This window comes from Lepidochelys kempii, chromosome 2 (assembly GCF_965140265.1).
Source record: "Lepidochelys kempii isolate rLepKem1 chromosome 2, rLepKem1.hap2, whole genome shotgun sequence".
Classification (NCBI taxonomy): Eukaryota; Metazoa; Chordata; order Testudines; family Cheloniidae; genus Lepidochelys; species Lepidochelys kempii.
In genome coordinates, this window is record NC_133257.1 from 217,092,089 (window position 1) to 217,105,117 (window position 13,029).

Below are 13,029 nucleotides of genomic sequence, written 5' to 3' on the forward strand. Positions count from 1 at the left end.
ACAACAAAATCTTGTGGTGCGGACCAGTTGGAATAATGTAGTAGCATAGTTGAATTACAAGCAAAAATATAGACGTCATTAATCTCTGGATTTTAATAATGTGAAACAGCTCTTATTTCATAGCACTTTTTTCATTAAACAATATGCCTTTTAAATTATATGGGCATTTTTATTAGTATTACTGGCAACCATTTCCTACGGCTTATGCTATTTCAAAATAATAACTGTATTTGGCTTTTTAAACTCTGGGCTTGGGTTGGCTTGACATATATGTGCAGGGTTATAATAGCAAGCAATCACTTTATCTTAAACTAAACTCCAGATACTCAGTCCCCAGCAACACAAAGAGGTTGGTAATCTTTCCTAACAGAACAGTTGCTCATTGCCCTGGTGTGTTTGTGTGTGGGGGCGGGGGAGAATCCCTGGTTGTATGCCAGAGCTGGGCTGTTCTGTTCTAACCTTCCCAGCAGAGAGGCCGTGTCAGGGAGGGTGAGGACATAGCTAGAGTGCCCTGTGCTTTGCTGATCCTGGCTGCTTAGGGGCCATTCTTTGGGCTTAAATCCTATTGAGTGTATTTATTCTGGCCTAGCAAGTGTGGATGAAGGGTTTGTGAGGCACAGAACATATTCTGTTGGATCTGGATATCCCCATACAAAAAATGTCTTATAATATTTCTGTACTTTTTTTCTTCTGTGATTTTTTGTAGGTTATCAACAGTCATCCATTGAGAGAGTTCCTAATGCCACAAGTTTTACTCCCAGTCCTAAAGATGTTGCCAAAAGTTTTATTTCTGTGCAAAGGGCCAGCAGCACCCCCTCAACCTCCACAGTGAAAACAAACACACCAAGGAAGCGAATTAATTCTCAAATAACCGCTTTTGACCAGTCTGCAAGTACCAGGTACATTGGCCATACCTTCACTGCTATCAGTGACCAGCTAGATAACACAGGAGAAAGCTCTGCCATGAAGACTATGACAACGCCATCTTTTAGGAACAATCCAGTATTACGTGATAAGACGACAATGACACAATCTGAGGCTTACAATCCTATAGAGACTAGAAAGGACACATTGCTTAGCAGCAAAACAAACATACCCTCCATAATGAGCAGAGTATTAAAAGGAGGAAATAGTCATAAAGTTCAACACCCATCGGTCAAGCGTAAGGACAGTCTTTTACAGTCTGGTTTTGTTGGAATCACTGTCCCACCAAAAGTGCCTGGCACAGATCAGGAATCAGATACAACAGCCGTGCCTAAGGCATTAACTTGTGCTGATTTACCTTGTTTTCCTGGAGTTCTCTGTGAACCAAGCCACGATGGAAGCTTCAAATGCGGTCGTTGTCCTTATGGTTATTATGGAGATGGTGTCGCTTGCAGAGGTATTGCTGATCATTATACTAAATATTTTACAGTGAAGAATCTGTGACATTTTTATAATTTTTAAAAAAGATAGTGTTACTGTATAATGGCTGATAAGAAAATAGCTTCAAATTGTCTATTATTTCACTATTAAAAATGGTAAGACATTCGGTTCTATGAATGCATTTTAAAAAAAATGTTTGTTCAGTGTCCATTAGCTTCCATGCTTAACGTCAAGGGTCTTAGCTGATTCAATGCAACGTGTTTATAATATAATCATGTTAGGCAAGACTTCATTATGCTGAAGTGCTGCTGTCATTTTCCTTATTACTCTGTTCTTATTTCTTATTGCCTTTCAGCAATATGTAGGCATGCATGTGGTAAAAACATGGAGTGCGTGGCACCCAATATTTGCAAATGCAAACGTGGCTACTCTGGTTATAACTGTCAGAGTGGTGAGTATGGTACATTGAATTTACCCCATCTAACTAGTATGTGTGAATGAAAGTGTCTAAAATCATGTGTTGATTTTGCACAGCTGTATGTCAACCTGACTGTAAAAACCATGGGAAATGCACGAAGCCCAGTGTCTGTGAATGTCTCCCAGGATACAATGGATCAACCTGTGAGGAAGGTAATTAGTCTGTCTCCTTAAAATTAGAATCATAGAGTCCAAAAAAGTTGTCCCCTGATTGACTGTCACTACTGTGAGTATTCATCCTGACAGGGGGAGGGATGTCTGTTGTTTTACACAACTCCTAGAACTATCATAGAAATGAAATAATAGAAATGTAGGACTGGAATGGACCTTGATAAGTCATCTAATTCAATCCCCTGAATTGAGGCAGGATTAAGTATTATCCCCTGACAGGTGTTTGTCTAACCTGTTCTTAAAAACTGGAGGGAGATTCCGGTCTCCCTAGGTAATTTGTTCCAGTATTTCACTACCCTTACAGTTAGGAAATTTTTCATAATGTGTAACCCAAATCTGCAGCTGCCGTCTGAGCCCATTACTTCTTGTCCTGTCTTCAGTGGTTAAGGAGAACAATTTATCACCCTCCTCTTTTTAACAATCTTTTACATATTTGAAGACTTTTATCATGTCATCGTAAAACATATGGTACCTTTCATAATATTGAAATCTCCCATGAAGATTGTTTGTGGTGAGATGTTCCTAAATTTAGTGAGCTGTAAAGGCGAAAAGAATTTTGGTTCTCAGTTTTATTTATGACATTATCAATAAATTTGGATGCTATATTATATCTACATATATATATATATACACACACACACACATGCATACACAGACAATTAGGGATTAATCATTTTTGTAAGAATATAAAGTTTAAACCCCATTCTGCCATGTCCTTAAAATATAAGAATCAGCAAGCTAAAAATTGATGGTGGACGTTTGTACTCCCATCTGAGTACAGAGTGCCAAGTGCACAAACCATGCTTAATATTTTAGTTTGAAATTGGACGTGGTTCTCAGGCCTGTCCCTCTCTCCTCTGTGCACTTTTAGTAATTTTTGATAAAATGAAGACCAGTCCCTTTGAGCCAAACTGTGCCCTCAGATGCACAGATGGCTCCCATTGAAGACAGTGGGCCAAGTTAATTGCTGACATGCATGGGTGTACCACTATTGATTTCAGTGGAGCTGTGACCACTCATACTTGTGGCAAATTTGGCCCATAACAAGCTGCATGTGCTCATCAGGCAGAATTTGGCCCTTTCTACACTTTGTCACTGTGGAAAGAAGGAGGTGCTCTGTTGTTATTTCGTCAACAGGTCTTCATTTTATTTCCAGTTATTTTTGCTGATACAAATGTTATCTTTAGTTATCGCTAAAAGATAAACAATTTTAATAGATATTTTTAGAGCTGACTTCTTGAACAACATAATTCTGTATCTGCAGCACACTGTAAACCACTGTGTCAACATGGAGGCACATGCTTGGCCAGAAATCTCTGCACCTGCCCTTATGGTTTTGTGGGACCCAGGTGTGAAACAAGTAAGCAAACAAAAATGTAGAAATCAAGAATATAATAACTTTTATTCCCCTGCACTTGGATGTATTAAAACAAACAATGCTTTACATTTCTGATGCACTGTATCTGCTGTTAGCATATAGTAAAATCCAAGATGATTGTCTGAAGGCTACTAGAACTGCGGCTTACTAGCATCAATTAAATAATGTTTGTACAGCACTTTGAAGATGTGAAACTTTATGTATGTGCTAAATAATTTATTATTATTACGGTTAGTCGCTCAGGGAGATGGATTTAGAGTTGAGGTTAGGACATAATCCAGAACAACTGTAATTTTTGGCAGCTGGTTACTGTTTCTGGATTCCTAAATGGCCCTTCCTTAAGCTGTTGGGATGGTCCTCATTCTGAGGCTGATATTAGTAAATGCTAGGTCAGTAGTGTGTAAGATCACTGAATATAACAGCAAATTAATGGACTCATCCTCTGACTTGGAATGCAAAATGGAGACCTTTGGTGGGAATTATAGCTGGCCAGTTTGAATAGTTTAGTCCCAAATGAGATACTGTGTTTCATATTAGCTGTATCTGGCCTTAGATGCTCCAAGTGTTCAAACCAGTATTTTGGTTAATTTGCACACAAGTCATTACTCACTGAAAGGTCCTTGCTTAGAAATCAGAAATTCTACTGGGCTACTGCCCTCCTCAACATGCCAATGAATTTGCCTGTGGATTAGGTAAATTCCTCTCTTTGTTGCTCTTGGAATCCTCAAGTCTGTTGATCCTTTTGGTTTTCAATTGCCATGTCAATAATTACTGCTTTTTTTGAGATTATAAGATCCCAGAAGAAGGAACTGTGACTTGAAGAGCTGACTTGTGGCGCTCTGAAGCCATGACTACTCCTAAAAGGCTCCTCCTTACCAGAAGTATCAGGTCTCTGCAGGGTTTACATCTGACCTCTGAGAAATGAAAAAGCAAGAAAGGAGACCATAGTGAAGTATCTTGAAGTTAGCATTAATTCAGGAAACCATCACTTGATGTTGTTGTACCATTTGTTGCTTGGAAAGGTGATTATTAGACAAATCCAGGCCAGGAGCATCTGGTCAGAATGGGACTTTTTTTGACATCTTCCAATCTGGTGTCAAGCTCCTATATGGCATTGAGACAGGTTTAATCTTAAATGAAGCTTCAAGCGATGGATTGGTGTGTAACTCCCATTAGTATCAATGCAATATCCATGCTCATATCTGGGGAAGAACTGAGAAATCAAGGAGGTTTCTCATAGATATAAAATTGTAACAAACTCTTTTGTACTGTTTTCTCACCTTATGGGTTTTTTTCCCCCTGATTTTCTGGATTATAGTGGTTTGCAACAGACACTGTGAAAATGGTGGTGAATGTCTCACTCCAGATGTCTGCCAGTGTAAAGCTGGCTGGTACGGACCTACATGCAATACAGGTAAAATTGGTTATTCTCCACAGGGAACTGCTTTGCAAAAGTTCCACACTCAGGGGCCTACCAGAAGCAGAAGGGATTCCCATTGCTCAAACTTCTGAATCCTTTGGCTCAAGCTGGGGGCAGGAGCTGCTGCTACTGCTGTGGAAGCCTAGCGACCCCATGTGCCTCCAACTGTTCGTTCATTTCTTAGCACAGCCTGCAGAATTTGCAGGGAATGGCATTTCAGTTCTTTCACCCGCTGTCTTTTAGATTCATCGTAATCATGTCAGTCATTAACACCCTGTCCTTGCCGTAAAAGCAAGCTATTTCATCACCCATATGTGGCGATGCAGTTCTTACATTGCTTTGTTTTTCCTTCTGCTGTTCTGTAGCGGTGTGTGACCCGATATGCCTGAATGGTGGCTCCTGTACTAAGCCAAATGTTTGCCTCTGTCCAAAGGGATTCTTTGGTGCCCAGTGTCAGAATGGTAATAATTTTTCTCTTACTTTTCTTTTTTGAGAAGACACAGGAAGATGCCTGCCTCTAAAAGGACACTCTCAAGATTTTAAAAACTCTCAGTAAAGTAACATAGGTGAAAGACAGAGATTTTCTTAAGATTTCATTGTTTATACTGGCCAGATTGTGGCTGGCCCCTTGTGTGAACGCCCAAGGAGGGAGGATGCATGGAACTTTGCTTGTCCTGTGCTTTTGCACCCGTACAAAAGCCAGTCACAATTGTACAAAGGACTGTTGGCTGTGGGGTATGACTGGGCCCTTAGCTAGCTAGCCTGCACACTGCTTTCAGTAAGGCTAAGATTTTGTCATGGATATTTTTAGTAAAAGTCACAGACGAGTCACGGACAATAAAGAAAACTTCACGGAAGTCCATGACCTGTCCCTGACTTTTACTAAAAATATCAATGAGAAAATGGGGAGCGCTGGGCAGCTGCAGGATTCCTGCTGCCCAAGGCGGCTGGAAGCTGCAGGGGGGCCAGCAAGGAGCTGCGAGTTCACCCACCCTCAAGCCCCCTGCTGCCCACAGTGGCCTGGAGCTCTGGAGTCACCCTGACACCCACAGCAGCCGGGAGCTGCAGGGTCTCCCTGGTCCACAGCGGCCAGGAGCTTTGGGGGCCTCCATTGCACAAGGTGGCTCAGACCGTGGGGGGCCCCCACCACCACGGGCAGCGGGTACCATGCAGCTCCCTGCCACTGTGGGCTGAAGTCATGGACTTCTTTGGAAGTCACAGATTCCGTGACTTCTGCGACCTCCATGACAAAATCGTAGCTTTGGCTATCAGGGATACTAGCATGCACAGCATCCTGCAGTGCAGCTGCGAGCCCTGAGCCATCCTACCCTATGGTTGTAGAATGGGTCCTGTATCTGCTACAGAATAGGCACTGCTCCATGTCAATATGGCTCCTGCCAGACGGGCAGGATTTTGCTAAATATAAATATCCTAGAAAGATTGCTAATAGATGTGCATCTTAATAGTGGTTACAATCTATTTAGTTAGGATAGTATGCAATATAAGAAGGAGCAAAAAGCTATTCCTTCCTATAGTATACAATGCTTGAAGCTATGCCTTATTCCCACATTTGTATCTTTTAGCTGTTTGCTACCCTCCCTGTAAGAATGGTGGCCACTGCATGAGAAATAATGTGTGCACCTGTCCTGATGGGTACACTGGCAGAAGATGTGAAAAAAGTAAGACAACATCAAAATGCTTCCAGGATCCAGAAGCAATTGGTGAAATGCTCTCAGGTTCATTATTTTCACTAATCAGTAAATGATATTTAATTTAAGGTGTCTGTGACCCAATGTGCATGAATGGAGGCAGATGTGTGAGGCCAAATATTTGCTCTTGCCCCTCAGGGTGGAGAGGAAAACAATGTAATACACGTAAGTATCTTATAACTAACATGCTAAAACTTATTAAAGGAAATATTTGGCTAAATAATGTAACTGACAGTTCTGTCCAGAAAAAGACATGAAGATAGTACCAAACAGCTTGGAGGGGGACAGGGGGACACTTTTTCCTCTGATTACAGACCCACATCAAAATGCAGGATGTGATATCTGTACTACTGAGCCAAAGCCGTGGAGGTTTCAGTTTAAACCATGAAAACAGGACATACCTTCTGTTCTAGAGTAGCATGTAATATTTTTCCCTTCTATTTCCATTATTGTCGATGTTAAAAGCTCCATGTTTCCAGTGCTCACACCCAAACTGTCTGTAAGAGACTTTTCAGATTTCAGAGTAGCAGCCGTATTAGTCTGTATCCACAAAAAGAAAAGGAGTACTTGTGGCACCTTAGAGACTAACCAATTTATTTGAGCATAAGCTTTCGTGAGCTACAGCTCACTTCATCGGATGCATGTAGTGGAAAATACAGTGGGGAGATTTATATACACACAGAACATGAAAAAATGAGTGTTACCATACACACTGTAACAAGAGTGATCAATTAAGGTGAGCTATTACTAGCAGGAGTGTGGGGGGACGACCTTTTGTAGTGATAATCAAGGTGGGCCATTTCCAGCAGTTGACAAGAACGTGTGAGGAACAGTGGGGGGGGGAATAAACATGGGGAAATAGTTTTACTTTGTGTAATGACACATCCACTTCCAGTCTTTATTCAAGCCTAAGTTAATTGTATCCAGTTTGCAAATTAATTCCAATTCAGAAGTCTCTCGTTGGAGTTAATCCTGATTTCATTGACAGCAGGGTAAATCAAGAGGAACTTCATTTAAGTCAATAGGAATTACACTGTGTGAGAGCAAAATCCGGCCCTAAATATCTTTTCTTTCAGAAACACATATCATTAAACACCCATATTTGTACTTCCATATATATATATATATTAATTCTCTTCATATTTTCGACTTTTAAAAATATCAGGACAAATTCAGCCCCTAGTTCCACCTACACAACCCTTTTGACTTTAACAGGGTCAAGTCAGCAGGGAATTTAGTCTAAAAGTTCTTTTGTATTGGACAAAGCATCTCTTAAAAAAACCTAACATTTTCTTTTTGTCCACATAGCTAAAACTCCTGTCTAAACCCTAATTATCTTACATCTTTACAACTGTAACCTGTTCTTCTGTGGCACTCACCTTGTCCCACTTCCAGTTAATTCAAAATGCAGCTAAGAGAATCCTCTTTACTCATTGTTCTGATCACCTGATCACCTCACCACTAATGCGGTCTTGGGATGCATCAGGAGAGGTATTTTCAGTAGGGATAAGGAGGTTTTAGTACCGTTATACAAGGCACTGGTGAGACCTCACCTGGAATACTGTGTGCCGTTCTGGTCTCCCATGTTTAAGAAGGATGAATTCAAACTAGAACAGGTACAGAGAAGGGCTACTAGGATGATACGAGGAATGGAAAAATTGTCTTATGAAAGGAGACTCAAGGAGCTTGGCTTGTTTAGCTTAACTAAAAGAAGGTTTAGAGGGAGATATGATTGCTCTCTGTAAATATATCAGAGGGATAAATACCGGCGAGGGAGAGGAATTATTTAAGCTCAGTACCAACTGGACACAAGAACAAATGGATATAAACTGGCCACAAGGAAATTTAGACTAGAAATTAGACAAAGGTTTCTAACCATCAGAGGAGTGAAGTTTTGGAATAGCCTTCCAAGGGAAGCAGTGGGGGCAAAAGATCTATCTGGCTTTAAGATTAAACTCGATAAGTTTATGGAGGAGATGGTATGATGGGATAACATGGATTTGGTAATTAAATATTCATGGTAAATAGGCCCAATGGCCTGTGATGGGATATTAGATGGGGTTGGATCTGAGTTACCCAGGAAAGAACTTTCTGTAGTATCTGGCTGATGAATCTTGCCCATATGCTCAGGGTTTAGCTGATCGCCATATTTGGGGTCGAGAAGGAATTTTCCTCCAGGGCAGATTGGAAGAGGCCCTGGAGGTTTTTCACCTTCCTCTGTAGCATGGGTCACGGGTCACTTGCTGGAGGATTCTCTGCTCCTTGAAGTCTTTAAACCACGATTTGAGGACTTCAGTAGCACAGACATAGGTAAGAGGATTTTTGCAGGAGTGGTGGGTGAAATTCTGTGGCCTGCTTTGTGCAGGAGGTCAGACTAGATGATCATAATGGTCCCTTCTGACCTAAATATCTATGAATCTTCACATCCCTTGGCTGTGTTGCCCTCCCTCCCCCAAGTTCAAGCTTCTTGAACTTGTCTTCACCTTCCAGGTTGTTCATTGCTCTGTTTCTCTCTCCTTATATGTTTTTGACTCTTTATCACGTTTCCCCTTATGCTTACATAAAGCCCTGGCAAGCTTTGTTAAAATCTTTTAAAGTTAGGCTTAAATTCTGTAACCTGTTGTACACTTGAAAACCTTGAGATTTTATCTCTTGGTGCATTATTACTCCTTCTCTGTCAATGATGCCAGAATTGATTGTCCACTTATCCACTTCCCTCACAATGGGCTTGGCACCTTCCATGTTGGCCCTTATGTATAGAACACCCTTCCTGAACTGATCTGTAAAGCCACTGAACTTCTCCTCCTTCAAAACCCTCATCTTCCAGGGTGCCTACTAGAATTTGGCCATCTGCTAAGGGACAGGTTGAAGGGAGATGAATATTGGTGATGTGAAGTGTTTTTATTTTTAAAATGTATAGTATTTTATAATCATTAAATACCATGTATGTTAAAAATGGTCTGTGCTTTGATTATATTCCTTCCCCGCCCTCTCTTAGGCTACACCTTCACTACGAACTAAGGGTATGATTCCGCTGTTTGTCTATACATACTCGCACTAGTTCTCATCGAGCTAACACGAGTATAAGTAGCAGTCTAGTCTCACTAGCTGTTAGCAGCAGCGGAGATATGGCTGACCTATGCCAAGTACATACCCACCAATTTCATGCTCGTTGTACTCCACATGATTCAGTCATGTCTCCACTGCCACTGCCAGGGCTACTGAGGCTTCACTGCTACTTATACTCACACAAGCTCAATAAAAACTAGCACGAGGATGTGTACACAAGCAGGGGAATGACACCTTTAGCTCATAGCGTAGACGTAGCCTTAGATTGTGAGCTTCTCAGGGATGAGCTGGCATCTTCCGGGGTGTGTGTGGGGAAGGGGGTCAGCACACTGCACATTATGGGCAATATTGGAGTGAAAGAATTTAACATATCTTTTTTTGGGGGGCGGGGTATGAAGCTATTTGTCTTCAGAAATGTAAGAACGGCGGAGAATGTATTGGACCAAGCATGTGTCATTGCCTTCCACAGTGGGAAGGGGTTCAGTGTCAAACACGTAAGTCTGACATGATTTTTAACCCTTAAAAAAAGGACATTGATGTTGCTTCAACAAAGTTAATGACTATTAATTGTACAGACATACATCGTACCCATGACTCCTGTCTTCATTTGATTTTGCATTTTGGCCCCAGTGTCGATGCATAAGTGAGATGAAGGGTAGTGGTGGCTATGTACCATTTTGCAGCCCAAAGTAGCTGGAGGTGGCCAGGGAGCATTGCAGTCCTTGGTGATCTGCTCACACTGCTGCAACAACCCTTAGGGGCCATGACAATAGCCCAGAACAGTCAGATCACAGTATGCTCTGGCCAAGCCCCAGCCATGCCCCCTTCCCTCTCTCAATTATGCCCCAAGTATGTATCTACCATGAGGGCTGTGAAGGGAGGTGGCATAGGGACATTCTGCTGGCCCTACAGCACCAAGGAATCCCCCGTGCACAAGGGGGTATTCCTCAGTGAAGAGCTCTATTGGGCTTATGGCCCCTGGTCAGCAGAATGAGTACACAGAGGTCATGGCATAACCCAATATTGGGGCCATTTTATTTAAAAAAGCAGCTACTCTGTTTTTGAGATTAAAGCCATATACCTTTTTATATTTCAGCTGTGTGCAGTCAGAAATGTCTCTTAGGTGGTAGGTGTGTGCTGCCTAATGTGTGCTCTTGTCGTCCTGGTTATACTGGAGTCATCTGTGCAAAGAAACTACAGGTAATTACATTATGGGTACACAATATAATAAAGGAACAGAGGGCAAAAGAAATGGAAAAACTGCAGTGGTTTTGGTTTCACAAAAACTTGTTTTGTAAATTGTTTGAAAGCCACGTTTTGTTTTTCAAAACTAAAAAGATTGGTAATTCAAATCCAGGTTCTGTTTTCACCAAAGAATCTAATTTGGGGTGGGAGTTAGCTAATTACTAGGGATGGGCCAAAGTATTTATCAGTTGGTGTGAGAAATCATACAACTTTTTTAAAATGTAAAGCTCTATTTGTGTGAAGTATTGTTACTTTGTTGGGTTTTAATGTCTGTAATGCAAGTTTTTGAAGGGAGCTTAATTTATATATCAGTACCTGATAATAAAAAATTCAGTGCTCATGAAATAACTTTGATTCAAAGATCCCTTTATGGACATCTTGAAAGGTTTAATCTATTATTAAATTTTGTATAGACTGTGTAAATAGATGATTTGGTCTGAGTAATAAATGTTTTCTATTTAATACCAACAGTACAGTATATACCATTGCAAAGAGTATTTGCTTCCAACTATGCTTCTCTCTATTTTTGGAAAGGTAGCTTATTTTTCAAAAAAACTAAACAAGCTTAATGGATGAGTATTCAATATTCCATTTCTGAGTGTGTTGGGAAGGCAAATATTCATTGGAAACTGCTTGTTAAAGTTTATGATGAAAGCACAGAGTGTTCTGAGTACACTAAAATCTTTTATTTTTCCCAAGGTACAGAGACATCATGGTTGAAGAAAATCAAGTACATGGATTACCAGACCATGTTGTATGGACTAAGAGGCACATGAAACTAGAAAGAGGCTTTGAAGTCAATAATGAATTAAGTTTATTTAAACAAAGGGAATGATATCCTGAAGCATGCCTTTAAAGTATTCATTATGATTTTAAAGCCAAGGGCATTAATTTTTAAACAGCAGTAGAACAATAACATACTAAGAGCAGAAATGTAATAATCTGTTGTAAATCCTCATTTTATTGCTACCTCACACTCAGAAACCACGGCCTCTGATTCTCTGTTGGACTTTTAGGTATTGTAGATGATACAAACACCAAGCCCCTGGTCAGCTAATGTCTGGAGAAACAGTCACTGGAACAGTGATCTGTAGTGAATGTCCTTTCTTGGGACCTAATCTAAGCATCTCCTAGCAGCAGGAAGGCAGCACCTGACAGGATCAGGTCCTGAAATATAGCAGTTTGTTTTCACACATTGATTTTAAAGAGCAAGTTCTGTTGGTTCAAGAATCCCCTGCCTGTAATGAACATGTGAAAAAGGCTCTAGGTTCCTATTGTATCATTCACACGTGCCATAGTGTCTCGAGACTATTGATACACTCAACATCCATTTCTAATTAAATTTAATGTAAAACTGTTACGTTAGGGTAGGTTGAAACAGTTCAATGCTTACATCTGACTGCACCTATGCTTCTGTGCATGGTCATCATTTCAAAATATCTGTGAGATAATGGAATTGCCATAAATGTAAACAATCGGCTTTTCAAGAAAATGCTTTAAAAAGTTAATAAGTGAAAATACTATATTAAAGTAAAAGGATCTTCTCAACTCAGCAATTTTCCTCAAGTTATCTATCAGCCCTTTTAGAAAACAAGGACTGTAACTAAAGAGCCATGATCTTCTTAAAAAATGATCACAAATAAGCATTTTTACAGAGTTGAATTTAAGAATTGATGACTCCTCCTTGTGGAAACATTTATGTATCTATCTCGCATACGTGGCTGTAGTCCACCTCAAGTTATTTCTGACTTTTTTCATTTGTTCCACACGTAGTGCCCTGTCCCAGTGCTGGCCTCTGCATAGCCTATGACTGCAGGCTCCCCTCTGCTAATCTGAAGGATCTAAAAGTGACGGTCAGCTTTCCTTAAGAAAAGTTTCCAGTCTTTTTCCCTGTGAAGGCCCTGATCTTTCCCTATATGAAATGGTGGCCAGATCAGGACAATGAGACATGAAGTGGTTTCGATATCAGCACACTCATAGGCTGAAGAGTCTTCCCACTGTGTTACGAGCAGAGAGTGAGAGTCTGGAGATGGTCCATGTGAAATCTGTGGTATTGATAATGGAAAAGAGATTGGATTCTAGAGTGTCTTTGGCATTAGCTACATGGAAACTGAGGTCTCTTAAGAGCAATGAACCTGGAGGATTTCAGTATCATGCAGATCAACTGCACCATTAGAACCTCTAGGAAGTCAGCA

At 40.7% G+C, this 13,029-nt stretch overlaps 1 protein-coding gene across 1 annotated transcript in view; it reads left to right on the forward strand.

Moving 5' to 3' along the window:
* Positions 1-11,554, forward strand: part of VWDE (von Willebrand factor D and EGF domains) — a 76,532-nt gene extending 64,978 nt beyond the window's left edge. Inside the window, exons 21-31 of the mRNA XM_073329669.1 lie at positions 707-1,381; positions 1,721-1,816; positions 1,900-1,995; positions 3,278-3,373; positions 4,710-4,805; positions 5,177-5,272; positions 6,395-6,490; positions 6,590-6,685; positions 9,988-10,083; positions 10,686-10,789; positions 11,534-11,554. Of these exons, the coding sequence (XP_073185770.1) occupies positions 707-1,381; positions 1,721-1,816; positions 1,900-1,995; positions 3,278-3,373; positions 4,710-4,805; positions 5,177-5,272; positions 6,395-6,490; positions 6,590-6,685; positions 9,988-10,083; positions 10,686-10,789; positions 11,534-11,554 (1,568 nt within the window). The remainder of the gene's footprint in view (positions 1-706; positions 1,382-1,720; positions 1,817-1,899; positions 1,996-3,277; positions 3,374-4,709; positions 4,806-5,176; positions 5,273-6,394; positions 6,491-6,589; positions 6,686-9,987; positions 10,084-10,685; positions 10,790-11,533) is intronic.
* The last annotated feature ends 1,475 nt before the right edge of the window (positions 11,555-13,029 follow it).